The sequence below is a fragment of the Oikopleura dioica genome, chromosome XSR (genome assembly GCF_907165135.1).
Source record: "Oikopleura dioica chromosome XSR, OKI2018_I68_1.0, whole genome shotgun sequence".
In the NCBI taxonomy this organism is placed as follows: Eukaryota; Metazoa; Chordata; class Appendicularia; order Copelata; family Oikopleuridae; genus Oikopleura; species Oikopleura dioica.
This window is the reverse complement of record NC_137294.1, coordinates 4,750,302-4,766,922: the sequence shown is the minus strand read 5'-3', so window position 1 is coordinate 4,766,922 and position 16,621 is coordinate 4,750,302. Positions and strand designations below refer to the sequence as shown.

General features: G+C 42.5%; 4 protein-coding genes across 10 annotated transcripts; 3 read left to right on the top strand and 1 right to left on the bottom strand.

Annotated features, from left to right (window-relative positions):
• Positions 1-404: 404 nt before the first annotated feature.
• Positions 405-2,994, top strand: LOC145707702 (glycerol-3-phosphate acyltransferase 3-like). 2 transcript variants are annotated; one of them, XM_081785262.1, is made up of 8 exons: positions 405-541; positions 584-736; positions 810-875; positions 995-1,263; positions 1,308-1,457; positions 1,508-1,777; positions 1,848-1,952; positions 2,000-2,994. In XM_081785262.1, the coding sequence occupies exons 2-8, from the start codon at positions 625-627 to the stop codon at positions 2,030-2,032; spliced, it is 1,005 nt and encodes a 334-aa protein (XP_081641388.1). In that variant the 5' UTR covers positions 405-541; positions 584-624; the 3' UTR covers positions 2,033-2,994. The 2 variants fall into 2 exon arrangements, with proteins under 2 accessions (XP_081641388.1, XP_081641389.1); XM_081785263.1 differs by lacking the exon at positions 810-875 and having other exon boundaries at positions 2,000-2,992.
• A 197-nt stretch (positions 2,995-3,191) lies between these two features.
• LOC145708077 (uncharacterized) lies at positions 3,192-8,558 on the top strand. 5 transcript variants are annotated; one of them, XM_081785700.1, is made up of 9 exons: positions 3,192-3,299; positions 3,353-3,430; positions 3,609-3,685; positions 4,334-4,521; positions 4,786-4,853; positions 4,933-5,016; positions 6,693-6,862; positions 8,106-8,315; positions 8,382-8,558. In XM_081785700.1, exons 2-9 carry the CDS (start codon positions 3,361-3,363, stop codon positions 8,436-8,438), a joined length of 924 nt encoding a protein of 307 aa, XP_081641826.1. In that variant the 5' UTR covers positions 3,192-3,299; positions 3,353-3,360; the 3' UTR covers positions 8,439-8,558. The 5 variants fall into 5 exon arrangements, with proteins under 5 accessions (XP_081641826.1, XP_081641824.1, XP_081641825.1 ...); XM_081785698.1 differs by having other exon boundaries at positions 3,353-3,536; positions 3,604-3,685; XM_081785699.1 differs by having other exon boundaries at positions 3,198-3,299; positions 3,343-3,430.
• Positions 3,625-4,338, bottom strand: LOC145708079 (protein kinase C and casein kinase substrate in neurons protein 1-like). Its single transcript, XM_081785701.1, has 4 exons — positions 4,180-4,338; positions 4,049-4,137; positions 3,826-3,988; positions 3,625-3,780 (listed from the first exon to the last, which is right to left on the bottom strand). Exons 1-4 carry the CDS (start codon positions 4,186-4,188, stop codon positions 3,679-3,681), a joined length of 363 nt encoding a protein of 120 aa, XP_081641827.1. The 5' UTR covers positions 4,189-4,338; the 3' UTR covers positions 3,625-3,678.
• Positions 8,559-8,597: 39 nt separating the features above from the next.
• On the top strand, positions 8,598-16,414 carry LOC145709478 (uncharacterized). Of its 2 annotated transcripts, XM_081787167.1 has the most exons (9): positions 8,598-8,833; positions 8,901-8,933; positions 9,054-14,227; positions 14,272-14,440; positions 14,640-14,977; positions 15,022-15,139; positions 15,185-15,247; positions 15,293-15,402; positions 15,448-16,414. In XM_081787167.1, the coding sequence occupies exons 1-9, from the start codon at positions 8,641-8,643 to the stop codon at positions 15,511-15,513; spliced, it is 6,264 nt and encodes a 2,087-aa protein (XP_081643293.1). In that variant the 5' UTR covers positions 8,598-8,640; the 3' UTR covers positions 15,514-16,414. The 2 variants fall into 2 exon arrangements, with proteins under 2 accessions (XP_081643293.1, XP_081643294.1); XM_081787168.1 differs by lacking the exon at positions 8,901-8,933.
• The last annotated feature ends 207 nt before the right edge of the window (positions 16,415-16,621 follow it).

The following is a 16,621-nucleotide window of genomic DNA, read 5'->3' as shown; positions in this document are numbered from 1 at the left end:
CTCAATGAGTATAAAGTTTTTCGGGAAAGATCGGGACCAACCCTTGAAAGGTATTGTCGCATTATGGTCGACTGTGCGTATTTTGATGGCATTTGTGAGCGGCCATACAGTTTTATGGTACTGCTTGATTATCTCACTGTTGTCGTTGGTGCCTGCTATTTTGGGGAAGGAGTTGGGATTCAGGAGGAAGTATATAGAAGCTCTTTACATGATTTTTAACTGGGCGACGCAGCATATGGTAGACGAGCAAATCATCGAAGAAGAAGAAGAAAATTCAAATGAGAAGCCAGGAAGAACCAAGAAAAGGCTGATCACGAAAGAAGCAATGGACGAACTCGCGAACCCTGAAAAATTATCGACAGAAATCGTTCCATCTCTCAGCTTGGTCGGCTTAGAAGAGAATCCGTTCTCGAGCGACCCGACCATCAGCAAATCGTCGACGACGCCGTTTTCTTTATTTCCTCGGGAATCGAAGCAATCGTAGAAGATGAAGTAACGCAGTGTTTCCACTCGCAGCAGATTAGGGGCTGGAATCTTTTAGGTAGAAGATCTCTATTTTTTGTTTGAATGACGTTGATCATAGCGCGCACGAATAACTTCAGCTTCTTTAACCTGGGCCTCCGAATGTCCATTGTCTGGATCGGCGGCTTTGTCTGGCGCTGGATGATCATCTTCCCCTGGCGCCTTGTCGTTTGTATTGTCGGCTGCCTTTGGATGATGATCACCATGTCTATAGGTACAATTCAAATGGCAATTGTCTTGTTTCATTGTCTAGATGACTGATTTGAATCACCTCTAATCTATTCTAGTCGACTTCATCTGGCTTTCTCCAGAGGCAATAGAGTTTTGGCGGTCAATGCCTAAATTCTGGCCCAGTAATTCAGTAATCCTTTAATCTCACTTATCAAATGCACATTTCTTTCATTTATCACTTTCCGCATGCGGCATGCGTTCCCGGACAAAACAATTCACTCATACTAACTCCTGATTATAGTCAGCATCATCGGTCACCATTCGATGCGTCTGAAAATGGCTTACTGGGCGAACATCGTCACCTTCAGAATTTACACGCGCGCTCTTGGAGCTGTTGTGAACTATCACGCCGTCGAAAATCTTCCGATGAACGGGTCAGTGTGTGTTGCTAACCACACGACAATCCTTGATGTTGTTACGCTCTCCAATCACAGACCGTATGCGCTCATCGGCCAAGCTCATGGTGGTGCGCTCGGCTGGTGGCAGAAAAGACTAGCCAGGTGTACAAAGGTAGGATTTAGATCGGTAGTGATTGAGCCTGATGATGTCTTTAGCACATTTGGTTTGAGAGAACAGAACTGCGCGATCGACAAGTAGTGACGAGCAAGCTTCGCGCTCACTGCGCCGATCATGACAACTACCCGCTGTTGATCTTTCCCGAAGGGACTTGCGTCAACAACACGAGTGTTTTGCAGTTCAAAAAGGTCAGTTCTACTGCCGACTATCGCATAATTACGCAACTTATAATATTAAGGGCAGTTTCGAAGCGTGCGACCGTGTGTACCCAGTGGCGATCAAATACAACCCTTGGTTCGGAGACGCGTATTGGAACTCGTCGAAGTATGGGATGCTGCATTATTTGATGCGCGTTTTCACAAGTTGGGCAATTGTTGCTGATGTCTACTACTTGCCTGTAATGCACAGGAGGGTGATGGAGTCGCCAATCGACTTCGCGAATAGATGCAAGAGCGAAATCGCCCAAGCTGGTGGCCTCGTCGATAGAATATGGGACGGCCAGCTCAAGGTAACATATCATTAAACCTATTCGACAGAATACTATCATGCTCTCAGGAAGTTCATATATCATTTTTAAGCGATCGCGCGTGAAACAAAACCAGAAAGATGCCGTCAAGGGCGATTTGGGAAAGATATTCGACGAACGGCTTGTGTATAAAAGAAATTTGGACAAAAAAGTTCCCGTACGTATCATCAGCCGATTCTCTTCGCTAAAATATGAATTTGCTAGTATTATGAATCAAGCACAGACGAAGAAAGCTAGTTTTCCGCGAGTTCAGAAATCATCCAGCAATGCCATGCCCGCAACCACTGTTACCTCTTTTAAGTTCAAAAATAAGAATAAAAAATTTCGACTACTGCAAAGCTAAATCTCTGCTGTTAGAATTCAGCCGAAATAGACCATAGGAAGCCACCATCACGTGATAATCGCGTGTTGAGATCATCGTTATGCTCGTATTATAAACATATAAATAATTGTAATTACTCCATGTCGTTTCAATCATAAGAAGCCGTGCTTACCATCCTTTTGCGCGTTTTCAATGTTCATATGCTTGCTGACAAAAAAGCTTCTTCTCTCCCGTACAAATACCAACAAAAGAAAAACTCCTGATGCTGCATTATCAATCGCAAGCCTTTCTTATACTTCGTTCTGTAAATATCCGTTTGTTCAACAGTATAAGAAATTTTTAAACGCATTTTTAATCAAGTTCAAAAACATCTGGCGCAAGGCTTCAAATTATATACTGTGGGATGGGGTTCTGTGTAACTGTTTATGTGTTTGTAAAAAGTTGACACTTCTTTCCGTTCATCTTTACAACTCAAGTCTCAGTACGTTTGAAACCTACAGCCAGATGCTCACGCCATCCTAAGGTTACCTTGTTATCATTTAATTTAGAGAAGAACTGAAAACAAATCCTTCGATATTACTAATAAACTCGTTTTCAATGCTAATAAGCTAATCACTGGTGATAGTTATTTGTCTATAGAAAATTTTGTCCGCCGTAAACCTCACAAATATACATTTGATACTACTACTTAAAAAAATAACAAAAAAAAACATTTGCTTCTTGATTCGGGTACAACGCCTATCATTTATTCGAATTTCAATTACTACCTAGTTGTTCATATAATGAAGCTCAACTTCAACTTGTACAGTTGAACAAGTTCCAGTAACGACCTGATTTATCCTCTGTACTCCGAAAATACAGTTAAAACTGGATATCAACAGATTACGTTTCCATCTCGCAGGATCGACATTATCGTTACTCCAAACGATCGTAGTAGAAAGTTCCACATATGTCTACATTTATCTTGAAGCAAAAACATATATAAAGAGATCTATCGAAGGTGGGATCAAAGATGGGACGAACGTCATAGATAAGACGGGACAAGTGGTGATAGAAGCTGATTGTTTTATTGTTCAGATAAAAACGCGCAAATCGAAAATGCCTAAAGGAAAGGGCAAAAAAGCGATTCAGAAAAACAAGAAGCCGACGAAGAACCGCCCCAAAGTGAATATTCCAGACTCGGTAGATAAAACGCGCTTGCGAGAAATGTCCAAGTTTGAGTTAGTATTCCATAGACTCAAACATGCAGACGCCTGACCCTGAATACATGGCCTTCAGACGAGATCAAGAAGTTGTAGACGACTCCGGAGACGGTAAATACAACTCCTTCGATACATCCGATCTTTATATCCCGATGAAGATATTTTCGCTGGAAAACTTTTTGGATATTGCCGAAAAGATCAAAAGCACATCTTATGGGAACGGTCCATTAATGGATCTTTATAAATTGTTGTATTCGAGTTACGGTAATGAACCAATTTGTAAGCGTAGTTCAAGAAGACCCAATCTTTCAAAAGTCAATAAGCGAAGAAGAACTTGTGGCGAATGTATTTAACACAGATCACAAGGTAACTATGTCCAGAAAATCGATGGGAAAGATCGCTTCGCTTCCATCCTCGGTTCGTCCTCGGGCCCATCCCTCAGCGTCTGGTTTTTCCAGTAGCTTTAATAGATATTTATTGAGACACATGCAATAGAGAATTGATACCATTATTCGTTGGCCTTTGCTAAAACTGATTTCGCCCGATTCACTGGCCTCGTAGTCGTGCTTGGCGAAGGCGACTGATCCTTTTCCCGGCTCCACGAGCATACGGATGGCGGTGACGGTCTTCTGCTGGCGATCTATTTGCATTGATTGATCCCTGGTGATTCTTTTTCGAAGCTCACAAATGCAATTTTTCTATCAAATGATCAAAATTGAGGAGCGCGGCCTTTTTAATTTTCTGACGGCTTCTTCAAGTCGAGCTATTTGATCGTTTTTGTCTTGAATCACTTGCTTCAATAGCTCGACTTTCGCGTTCTAAGAAAATTCACTTTTAATCAAAGTTTAGCAACTCTTTACCTCTGCCATTTTAAATGTGTATTTTTAATGGTGGCTGAACTGAACAATGTCAACAAGTTGCTAGTTAATGCAAATTTATTCGCGAGCCATTTGCTAACAATCCGAATACAGTTGATTTACGTCACAACAAACATTCCTCTATCAAGCGATTTAGATGGTGCTCCTGGCCGAAGCTGGAAATGGGAAAACGCTCTTTGCCAGAAGAATTCTCAAAATACAGCAAGAAAAGTATCCAGACACCTTCACCTTCTTCATCCACCTCAAGACATTTGCCAAAAAGAAAGAATGCAGCTTAGGCGAGATTCTTCTCCCAGCTGAGTTTCAAGGAAACGCTCCAGGAAAGGTGTTCGTTTTTGGACTCTCCCACCCAGGGAATAATTTTGACTGGAATTTTAGTATCCATTCTGGGAAAGAATCTTATTTTTAGAATTTGTCAAAATAAATTATACATTTAGTTTCGTATTGATAAATAACCGATTTCGGTTTTATTAAAAAATATAGTCTTAAGACTTTAATAGCGCACATAATTCGGCAAGTTCGTTTGAAGGGTCGAGGATGGGACTCTTGGGGCTAGGCGATCAATCACAATGAACACCTGCCAGGAAACGTGCATAGAAGAGCGAACGCACTCAAAATAATTTCTGACTCTCCGGATGAGTGTCTATTCATCATCGGTTGGTGTTAAAAAGATCTTTTTCAATCGAGTCCATTTATGGCACTCCGGGGAGCTAACTTTTCAAATTGAAAGTTTAGACTCGTTAGAAGACTTCGACGAGAGAAGAAAGGTCATAGAAGCTTTAGTGACGGGAAATGTATGCGGAGACGAAAGCAACACAGGAATGGTCAAACAAAGATTTTATTAAAGAAAGTGTGTGTTCCTTCGAATCAGAGAATGCGGGACATGACGGGACAGTCCTCTCGAGTCCGCTGCCAAAAGCCCTTTTTCTCGGTCGTTTCTTCCGGCACAGAGACAAGCATAGCGTCGTAGAAGGTGTTGAAACCGGGCATGTTCTTACCAAGTACTTCTACTCCCGCCTGCACGCTAGGCATTGCCATGACATCGTCGATCTATTTTTTTGGCTTTTCATCATTTCATTTTCGGTTCCAAATCCCCTATCAAGTGATAATTTTTATTATCACTTATTATGATCACAATTATGATGGATGACTCTGATCTTTGATAAGTTGTGTTAGATAATGGCGATAGAGTGCGTTGGCCAATTTCCTTCTCTCGATTATTCGGAGAAACGTATTGCCAAGACTTGCTATCCGTGAAGATCCCTTCAGACGCTCCCGTGTCCGTGAAGTCCCCCATGTTCATCTGGACGTTCGCTGCGTTCATGTTTATCATAATGATCGTATTCGAGTTAGGGCTGCTCCCATCATCCTCTCGAATTGTATTTCCAAGCGCAACTGCTGCGAGTAAAGTGTCCAGTATCTTCATTCTAATTAATCTCTTTAAAAAACTTTCAAAGGTCAAGAGTCTGAGTCTTACTTTTTCAATCACGGCGGGGCGTTGTGAGATCATTTCAATGAAAGTTAAATTTATATTCTCCAAGGAACAATGACAAGATCCGGAAACAATAAAAAGTAATCCGCCAGTCAAATCATCCAGTCGGGTACAGGAAGAAAGTGCTTCTCGAAAGAACTAGAATAGCGTCTATTCTTATAAGCGTAGGGTCGAGTTACTCCTGAAATATGGTTGATTTCTTTTATTATCAATAGAATACTAGATTAAGTATTCTATATCTAAAAGATTATTTTGTCGGACATATCCAGAATGTGTCAGGTATTATCCGCCAGATGAAAAATTCATTCAAGTTAAAATTGAATTATTAATAAAAAGAAACGTTTGCCTTTCTGACAAAAAGTTGACAGGCTGCTTACCTAGCTGTCTCCCCTAATTATGTCCGCTTAATCGAAGTGGCGAGTGATCTTTCCGTTTAACACCGTGGCCGATAAGTCACCGCTCGGCCCTTGAAATTTCCATTCACTAAGCAAAGTCGCTAACCCTTGAGATCACCAACGTCGTCATTTGTTTTCGCTTGAGTGGATCCTATCCACTCGTCTGAAAACTCTCCTTCTTCTGATCCTGTCGACGAATATTCCCACTTATAAGTAAGAGAATGCATATCTTTAGGGTCAGCATGCAAAACCTTATGAACTTTTTTGCAGATCAGTTCCGAAGAGATTTGAATCGAAGCTCTTCAATTTTGGAGCTTTTAATTTTGGATTTAAAAAGAAGGCTCATCTGAATCAGATGAAAGCGGTAGTGCGTGGTAATTGCATGAAACCTGCGGAAAATTGAATCTTTTTATACTTTCGCGGGCGGCTTGTGACCTCTGCTTGAAATTACACACATGGCGTACTTTTGCAATCGATTTTCAGGTTATAATCAATAGACATGGCACAGATTTGCCAAATAGAGAAATACCGTTTTATTAATCATGCTTTCCACATCTTACATGCATTTTTTAATAACAAAGAGGGAATCGTTTGTTGACCAGTTACAGAAGCACTCTCAGGAGGAAAACTAGAGTACGAAACGGTCCTCCCGACCTGGCAGTGGATCAATGAATTACTTATTGGGAAAGCATTCAACAAGGAGAAGAAAACAAGAGCGATCGTCCTGGCGCGGCCAGAAACAGTCGCGTACTACAACGTCCAGAATCCAGTTGTAAACGTAAGTCAGCTTTTTATGACTATCGTAAGACTGCAGCAATTAACGGACCACACGAGACGGAAGTGAAACTTATCAAAAAATAGGATCGGGCATGGAAATTAGCTTAGAAATTTAATAATATTTTCTGAAGACATAGAAGAGATCTTCAGAAGAGATCTTCTCTTTTTAGTAGATTTATCGAGCATCACTGTCATTTTGTTGAGACATTGAAATTGCTGAGGAATAAATCAATAAAGATATTTTCGGAGTAGTCATTCGTGTGATTTCCGATTGTAAGATAATGAAGCTCCATTTGGAGGCATTAAAATTCATCTGAATCATGAACAAAAAAGACTGGACGCGTAAAACTAATTTTACTATGTAAGAATAATCATTCTCTGCTCTTTCAGCGAGCGCGAGAATTAACACTAATCGTAAGATTTTGAGTGGCAGACTTTCGATTTCGGCGATTTGATCAGCCTCGATTAATATACTTTTTACGAGTCTATGGCACCTTATGTCCTTTTACATCCTCCCAAGCGTGCGATCCAGCGAAATACTCCGAGAGCGATCCCCTCCAATTTTTATTAATTTCGCTAATTGAAGCATAGAGATTTAAACTCCTCAAAGATGGTTAGAATTCATTCGTAAGTGCAATATAAATAAAAAGGATTATCCTCGATCGACGGTCGTTTTTGATCCCAGTCCAATTAAGTTCTTTTGGGCAAATTTTCACAATAACAGTGAGAGGACATGAATTTTTGTGAATTAGAATATGTGAAGAGGGAGGAATTTTTCAATATTAGCTTATTTCTTTCTTTTCCAAAAAGGAAAAAACGCATACGCAGCTAAAATTCCGCTTTGTCTGCAATAAAACCCCCGCCGCACACTTTGACCCCTGCGTTGTTGATTTATTCTATTTCTCCGCGAACTTCTGCCTGTGCCAAAGCCCGAGTCCTAAATATTGCGCATTATCGCTCAAGCAATAAAACGGCGGCGGGTGATTTCCGCCTCGGGTCCTAAAAAATCCCCGAAAAAAAACGAAAAACCTGATCCCCTTGCGACTCATTGCAAAAAAATGGAGCGCTCGATTTCCGGAGACAGGTCCTTAGAGAAAGGAACTCGATGGCTATCAATAGATCCTTTTGTGTTTAGCTCGCACGCCCAGTTAAAAGAAAACAGCTTTTTAATGACGTTGTCCTTTAAAAAGAGAAAGAGAGAAACATGGATATATTCTCAAAAAAGTTCAAAACTATCCTTTCAGAACAAACGACCGGGACTGTGCTGGGGGAAGTTGCACCAAGAGTACTTCGCCGACTCTGGCTTCAGCATCTTTTCAATATTCGGACTGGCAGTATCAAATCTAAAATCAGATTTTCCGGACGCTGCGCTCGAGCATCGAAATCCTGAAATTCATAAAGCATTTCTCGATTTTTTAGAATCAGATTCCGGCTTTGCATTTTTCTGTAGAAAGGTGAGTTTTTATCGACGTCACTTAAATTCTGTCTATCTGATCAAAAGCTAACTTTGATATTTGTAGCCGTTTCAAATGTTTCTCTTCTACGATACGTTTTGTGATGTTGCTGGAAACTTATGACTGCCTTTAGAAAATTACTGACAGTATTGCTCGAACAGTTCTGTAATTTATATATATATATATTCTGTCGAGCTAGCCGCTCCACCAGTCTCTTCAATCCATTACCATCAAAATGGTTCATCTGAAAAAGCCCAAGAACAAATTTTTCAATTTAGATGAAATTATTCGGAATCGGAAAAAAACAACAGCGCCAAATTAAATTATGAGGTTAACAGCGCTTCTCTCCGCCTTCTTTAGCGGGACAACTATCCATGCTCAGTCCATTGAGTTTGACGTGGCCAAGATCAACAGGGAAGCTGGTGCCGCTCCTTTAATCGAGCCACCCAACGACCGCTGTACTTGCGAATGGACTCAATGGATCAGCTCCGACTCTCCAAAAAAGAACGACGATGACAGTAAGTCGCTTTTTGGAACCTTACTAAATCCTGGCTTGTGACTTTCTTTTAACAATCGATTTTAAAGATTTAGTTGCTGGTAGTCAAAGTAATGGCCAAAGTAAGCCTTACGTGTCTCTCTCTATTTGTCATCTTGTAATTGCATTTTAAAGATAACAATTCATTTCAATGTCGGTTTCAATTTTCCACTCTCAAGTTTAGCTTACTTTTAATTCTTCAGCTGACGACGAAAAGTTCGAGTCACTCAGACGTCGAGGTTATGATATCTGCGAGAAGCCCAAAGGCGTCCAGTGCTGGGACATATACACCAACACAGAAGCGACTTACGGAAGCGAAGTATACTGCTCTGTTTCTGAGGGTCTTTTCTGCGACTTTATTTGCTCTGACTATGCAATCCGTGTGGCCTGTTGCAAGTGCACGCCGAAAACTGTCGGGCCGCAGTTCATGCTACAGCAGAATGGAAAATGCGTTTCGTACAAAAAGAACTCGCCGCGCCAAAAGATCCACTTGGAAGACTGTGACCCGGCCACATCTTACTGGGAGTGGGGCGAAAATAGTGTCCTGAAAACTGTAGGCGAGAGCAATTCGTATTGTCTGACGACTCAGGGCGGACTCACAAATCAAGTAGGGCAGGCGCTCATTCTTGACGAGTGCAACGGCGATGGAGCGGGCCAACAGTGGAGTCCAATCTTGAAGGTCAAGTCTACTCTCGTTCAGCTGAAAAGCTCAGAAGCAGTGGAAGGAACCGAACTTTATCTCCACTATAGAAGTCGCAATAGCGAAATCCGTCTTCACAAGTCACCCAAAGCTTCCTCTCAGTATACAGTCATCCCGGTACCCGGAGCAGTCGACTTCAGCGTCGGCGCAGAAAGTCCTAACGCGCTCAACTTGACAAACTTCCAGTTCCAAACTTGCGAAGCACTACCCACTGTTGAATTCGGGCAATGGGACTGTACATCCTACAATCTGTACTCGTCTGAGTGTTTGCTTCAATGCGATCCCGGCTACAAATCTTCCTCGCAAAAAGACTCGCTTCAGATTTGCACAGCTTCTGGATGGTCTGGCGAGGCGTTGGACGAGTTCGAGTGCGTTCCGATGGATTGCCCGGCTATTCTCCCTCCCGAAAACGGCAACATCAATTGCGACGGAAAAGGCGCTAAGTCTAGCTGCACTATTTCATGCAAAGCAGGATACTACCTAGACTCGGGACCAAACTCTTTTATCGATCTCTACAAAGTGAAATGTAACATCGGTGGGACATGGGATCAGTCCACTGACAATTTGATCTGCAGGCCTCTCTTCTGCGACGCACTCGACTTGGATCCGACAGTTCACCAGCAATGTAGTGGCGAAGATGGCGCACAACATCTTGTAGGCGACGTATGTGAGATAAATTGCTTGGATGAGAACGCCACTCCTCAAAAAGGCTATGAATCGGAAGTCAAATGCATCGTTGCGCCTTCCTCTCCTCGAAGAGCAATGTGGTCTCTTCCAGAAGATAGATTGCTCAAATGCAAGGTATTGGTTTGCGAAGAGATCGTCATCATGCCTCCACTGGAAATCAAGGCTTCTGCAGAAGACTCATCCGAAGAGGACCGACTGTACCCAAGCACATCGATTGATTTTGAATGTCCGAAGGGCTTCGAATTGATTGGTGCTTCAAGAATCGTCTGCAAACTATCAGAGGACCATTCTAAGGTTTCTTGGTCGGAGCCGACACCGCAGTGTCGCCGTTTAGAGTGCAAAGAAAGCATAGAAATAAACAGGGGAAGACTTCAGTGCACGACGCAGCGCTATTTTGACTCCACATGCACAGTCAAGTGTGATGAAGGTTATAAACCAGAAGAAGATGGACTGATCTCGGCGCGATGCCAGCAAGATCTCGCCTGGTCGAATAGATTTACGGACTGCATCCCTAAAGAGTGCCCACCTTTGGCGAATCCAATAAATGGCGTTAAAAACGCATGTTCTAGCGCTGAAGGCTCAGTCTGTTCTTTTTCTTGCAACGAAGGATTTCGGCTAGATGGAGCCGAAGAGCTGACTTGCATCAATGAAAAATGGGACCATCCCGTTCCAACTTGCGTGAAAGTTGAGTGCGAGGCCATCGATCAACTTCCGTTCCCCAATGGCATTAATCTCTGTGGTGGGCACGTCTTCAACTCTGAGTGCCGGCTAAAGTGCAATCAAGACGCGATTATGCAAGGACCAGATCTGGTTACTTGCGAGGCAGATGGAAACTGGTCCGCAGAGACTAAATGCATCCAATTGTCATGCGATGTAAGCCATTTGAAAGATGAGATCACCGATAAAAACTGTCCATCAAATCTAAAAGTTGGCGAAGCATGTTCTTTTCATTGCCCAGAAGGTCAAAAATCAGCAACTACTGAAGTGCGATGTGTAAATGTTGATAACTCAGCTCAGTTAGAAGTCCCCACTTGCATGGAAATATACTGCAATCCTCGATGTCCTGAAGGCGAAGTCTGTCCAATTCCGGACGGTCATTACAAATGCGCTGGAAGTACCTATGGATCTACTTGCGAGTCCTTCTGCGACGATGGCTTCACTCTACTTGGCAATAAAATATCAACCTGTGGTGAAGAGGGCTGGGATTCTGACATTCCGACCTGTAGACAAGCGAAGTGCAATCGCAGAGAAAATCCGAAGAATGGACAGCTCAAGTGTACTACAAGAGGTCGCCTTGAATGCGACTATGTATGTGATGAAGGATACGTCCTGGCAGAAAACTCAGTTCAAAAGATACGTTGTCGATCTTCTGGCGAGTGGAAAAACGAGCCGTTTGACTCTAGCCCCGCAACTTGTATTCCACGGGAATGTCAACAACTATCGACAATCCAGCATGGAAACATAATTTGCACTGAGGATAACCGGCTAAACTCAGTTTGCACTCTCGTATGCAACTCTGGCTACCACATTATTCTCTCACTAAAGGAATCTCTCAACAGCCTTTTGTTGAGCTGCAAAGTGCAAGAGGGCCGCCTTGACTGGGTTGATTCCGATAATGTCGTTAATAAAAATCCTGAATGTACTCCAAGAACTTGCACTGCCTTTCCTGATGATGGAAAAATCAACGGCGGCCATTTGGAATGCTCCAACGAATTTTACTTTGAGTCAAGTTGTAGGACTGTCTGCGAAGAGGGTTTTACACTCGAAAACGAAAACGTTATCACTTGCGAAATTCGAAATAATGATATGAAATGGTCTGGTGTTCCTGGCAAATGCAAGCAAATAACTTGCGAAAATCCAACGCTTGAAAATGGTGTCTTTGACTGCGAGGGCGATGTTTACGGAAGTAGATGTACCGCGTCATGTAACGAGAACTACGAGCTTCTCGGCGACAGGGAAATTATCTGCGGCGTTGATGGCGTTTTCACCGCCACGATAGACGCACTTCCTTCATGCCGAAAGATCACCTGTCCACTAATTGAAGCGCCTGACAATGGAGTTATCAAAATAAGCTCTGGACTCCAGGCTGAAGTTGGTTCAACCGCCTCCTTGAGTTGTGATGATGGCTACCAAATTTGGAAAGGTGATAAGAAGAATCTCGTTGAAACAGTCAACTGCTTGTCCGACGGTTCCTGGGACGCAGAGCTCACAGCTATCTGCAACGAGTTCCCCCAATGTAGACCACCCAATCCTGACATATGGAGTTGCTCATTGATTCTCCAGAATCAGATAAATTTTTGTCGCACTGTCTGTCAAACCCAGCTTCAGAACGTACAGCTCTATCGACGACGACCAAACAATGACGTGTATGAACTACTCGAAATTGAAGACTTGCAGACGCGATGTTCAAAGAGCTCTTGGGACACCGAGAAGACCGACAACTGGGTCCCCGACGACATAGCGTGCATTCCTCGCTGCACCGACTTGACGGAGGTGCACTTAGATGAGGAACTGCGAATTGAAATTAGCTGCTCGCATGAGAAAGGAATCAAATATTCACTTCATTCCACATGCTCCTTCAAATTGAAGGAGAACTTTGCAGAGGACTATTCGCTCAGCCAAAATCAAACCATTTGTCAAGTCGACAGCGAAGTGGGTGCAGTCTGGAGTGACTTTTCATCAATCATTCAAAAGCGAGAGGCAATTACACCAGTCGTTCCAAAGAACGACCCGATTCTAGGACCTCCTGAAGGTGAGGACGATGAACCTGGCAAGGCGAACATCGCTGCAATTATTGTCCCTATTCTTCTTGTTGGGTTCTTGGTTGGTGGCTTTCTCTTCTACAAAAGGCAAAAGTCATCTGATGGAGAGAAATCTTCCAAGGATTATCCTGGCTATTCAAGTGGCCTTTCTGGTGGCGATGAGTTGCAAAATCTTCTTGATACAAATCGACGGCCTGTAAGCACTCACCGAGATTCTCGAATGACCGAATCACTCTTCACCGACTCAACTGTTACCTTCGAAAAGCTAGAGCATGAGTATCAAAAGCGACTTGCTGACGATAGTAAACTTATGCGGGAGGAGTTTGAGAGCATCAACGATCTTCCTAATCACAACGAAAAATGCTCGAGTGCAATGCAAGACTCTAATAAGCCAAAGAACCGCTACAACAATGTGATTCCTTATGACGACTATCGTGTTCGATTGAAAGAAAAACCTGGCGATCCCTTTTCTGACTACATCAATGCTTCTTATATTGATGGCAAGTACGCTAGAGAGTACATTGCAGCCTCAGCACCAATGGCAAACACACTCGACGACTTCTGGCGAATGATTTGGGAAGAAAAGAGTTACATTATTATGATGTTGAGCAATCTTGAAGAAGCTGGACCGACAGGAGCAATTCAAGTGAAATCTGAGCGCTACTGGCCTGAGCAAATCGGCGATACTCTATCTACCGATGATTATGATGTCTTTTTGGAACGTGAGATCTATCTGATGGATTTTGTCATTCGTCAGTTGGTTCTCACAGACAATAACTCGCCTGGAAAGCAATCGCGGACTGTTTACCAGTTCCATTTTACATCTTGGAAAGACTTCTCGACCACCTCCGAAATGAGCCTCATTAAATTCCTGCGAAAAATGCGAATCTACCAAAGAGACAATGTTCCGTATGGCTGCGACGTTCACGCACCACTTATTGTCCATTGCTCCGCGGGCTGTGGCCGAGCTGGCACCTTTATTTCAATAGACAGAATGACGCGACAACTGGATGAAGCCGGACAAATGGATTTACCTCGATTTGTGTTGAAAATGCGCCAGCAGCGTATGAAAATGGTCCAGACAATGGAGCAGTACTCATTCATCTACGCCGTTCTGGTCGAAAAGAAGGCAGTTGGGGACACAGAAATTGAAATAAGCGAACTTCATGAATGGGTGGAGAACAACAAACGACAGATGCCCGGAGGAACTACTGGAATTCAACACGAGGTAAAGAAAAGCGCTTTTTTCCTTATCTAGCGGAATTCCCATAGTTCGACAAGTTGAACAGTTTGAAAACCCGCCAAGATCGAATTATTTCTGGAAACAAACCCTTGAATTTGGCTAAAAACCGCATCGGTACGATTCTCCCATTCGACCATAACCGAGTTCCACTGACCACGAAGACTGACGATGCTGACTACATCAACGCATCATTTATTGGTAAAATATATTCAAAATACGATATGCATAAAATCATGAATTACTGAAGCCAACAAAGTTGGAACGCAGGCATGATGAATAAGAAAGCATCCTGCTTTTTGATGGATGCGGGTTCTTAGGCTTGAGGAGGTGCCACTCTCTATGATTAGCTATTAATCAAAACTTACCCAAAGTAGGCCCCACCAAATGTTTATTTCAGACGGATACTTCCATCCAAAAACCTTCATTGCAACGCAAGCGCCGTTGGTAGACACTGTCGAGGATCTTTGGCGAATGATGTTCGAGCAACGCTCGGTGACGCTCATCACGCTCAACGACTTCGACTCTGCAGGTTTGCCCGTCTTCTGGCCGGATCAGGAGCGTGAATGGCACGAGTGGAGTATCGACGAGGGACGAATGGTCCTCGCCAAGAGTGAAATGGAAACTGAAATAGCCGTCATCAAGACAATGGACGGCGCAGCTTGGGAAGGCTCTGAAGGGCGAATCTCAAAACGCATGTTCCAACTGTTTTCCTACGCTGATAAGAACGAACATGAGGTAAGGCTTATCTGGATGAACTTTGGTTATTTTTTATCTCTTAGGACGTGCTTGAGATTTCACAGTATCATATCAGTGGCTGGACGAGTGATCAGGTGCCTGAAAACATTGACGAGATTGTCTACCTGATAAACTCTATCGACTCGCAGCGAAGACAAAACGGTACCAGAGTATATTTAGCTTATGAAAAGACAGCCCTTATTTCAGATGATACGAGTCCAATAACAGTACACTGTAGTACTGGCGCAGGAGCAACTGGCGCATTTATAGGTATGCAGCGTTGGTATTTTGCCACTGCGTGAGTGAATGTTTTAGGCCTTTACATTGCCATTGATCAAATGAAATCGGAGCAAGCTGTTGATGTCCTTCAAATCGTCAAGTCGCTGAGAAACCAAAGGCAACGTTCCGTCCAGACAGAATCACAGGTAAACCTAATGATGCTGTTGAATTATTTAACATTCTCTGCTCAGTACGAGTTCATCTACAATGGTGCTAAAAGCATCTCGCAGAGCCTGGACGATTCTACGCCAATCTAGTCGAACTTACTTTTACTTCAAGAAAACCCCTTAAACTATTTCTGTATGGCCATAATATTTCTACTTGGAAAAGCGTTCTAGGTGCAAGCGCTTTTCTGCCTCCTCAAAGTAATATACTGTATATACGATAACATTCGACCTATGTTCATTTTATCTCTGTAAATACGAAAACCCAAATGAACAGCATAATATCTACCTGCCATAAGTGGCAGTGCCTGAGCTTCATCCCTCCACCCTCCCGACGCCCAGAGTGATACTGTTATTTACTGACTCTCAAACACACGAATAAAAAAGAAACTACTGTTTATTGGTCTCAAATAATAAATGAGAGCGAACGTAGTGAAAACACATATTCATTATTCTTTTGTTGCATCTTTCCAATTTGAAAAGGCATTCCACTTTTAAAAATATTGCATTTGGAAGGGCGACAAAAGCTGAGGTTTAAGCCTATTTATAAGTTATTACTTAACCTCTTGAATTTCTTTGTCGAAAAAAAAACTACTAATCAAATCTATCAATTTCAACTCCGGATATAGTTTCTTCTGGTTAGAAAGGAAGTGTTACTCTTTTTACTTACTTAAAACTTACTCTTCGCATGCTGGGCCTATCTTATCTTTGTGAACCTCAATTCCCCCTGAAGAAAACTACACCTACTGATCTTTCCTTATAAAATTTCAAGCCTTTAACTCTATGTTCCTGTTTCTATGTGTATACTGCTTTATCAAAGTTCATTATTCTCAAAGTAACTTCTACCAACATGAATCATACCATCAACTACTGTATCTGTACTTCTTTGATCCGACTTCTTACTTTACTATTCTAATTTTACTGTGTTTTCGTTATACAGCCAATTTTACATTTCAATGTAAACCAACTGAAATAAAGTTAACTAAAAAGCAAAGCCAAGGTATTTGTTTGGAAAGGCGAAAACGCATTCTTAGTCGGGCTTAAAATATGTAGAGCAGACCCTCTTGTGAGCCCACAAATAGCCATATTTCGGGGAGGATAAGAGCCCAGTTCTTAATATTAATTTGATTAATATTGAAAAGCAATTTACTACCGGAGGCTATTGGCGATATATATATAAAGACATCTAGGTGCAAAAATC

Excerpts from the sequence above, each read along its gene's own strand:
- LOC145707702 (XM_081785262.1), top strand. The coding sequence starts at position 625 with ATGTCCATTGTCTGGATCGGCGGCTTTGTCTGGCGCTGGATGATCATC. Across the intron at positions 876-994 it reads AATGCCTAAATTCTGGCCCA|TCAGCATCATCGGTCACCAT; the intron begins GTAATTCAGTAA and ends TCCTGATTATAG. Across the intron at positions 1,778-1,847 it reads TATGGGACGGCCAGCTCAAG|CGATCGCGCGTGAAACAAAA; the intron begins GTAACATATCAT and ends ATCATTTTTAAG.
- LOC145708077 (XM_081785696.1), top strand. The coding sequence starts at position 3,216 with ATGCCTAAAGGAAAGGGCAAAAAAGCGATTCAGAAAAACAAGAAGCCG. Across the intron at positions 3,537-3,603 it reads ATCAAAAGCACATCTTATGG|CGTAGTTCAAGAAGACCCAA; the intron begins GAACGGTCCATT and ends CCAATTTGTAAG. Across the intron at positions 4,522-4,785 it reads CAAGGAAACGCTCCAGGAAA|CGTGCATAGAAGAGCGAACG; the intron begins GGTGTTCGTTTT and ends CCTGCCAGGAAA.
- LOC145708079 (XM_081785701.1), bottom strand. Across the intron at positions 3,989-4,048 it reads GCCGTCAGAAAATTAAAAAG|AATCACCAGGGATCAATCAA; the intron begins GCCGCGCTCCTC and ends GCTTCGAAAAAG. Across the intron at positions 3,781-3,825 it reads GCAAAGGCCAACGAATAATG|CTACTGGAAAAACCAGACGC; the intron begins GTATCAATTCTC and ends TATCTATTAAAG.
- LOC145709478 (XM_081787167.1), top strand. The coding sequence starts at position 8,641 with ATGAGGTTAACAGCGCTTCTCTCCGCCTTCTTTAGCGGGACAACTATC. Across the intron at positions 14,228-14,271 it reads CTACTGGAATTCAACACGAG|TTCGACAAGTTGAACAGTTT; the intron begins GTAAAGAAAAGC and ends GAATTCCCATAG. Across the intron at positions 15,248-15,292 it reads AGCAACTGGCGCATTTATAG|GCCTTTACATTGCCATTGAT; the intron begins GTATGCAGCGTT and ends TGAATGTTTTAG.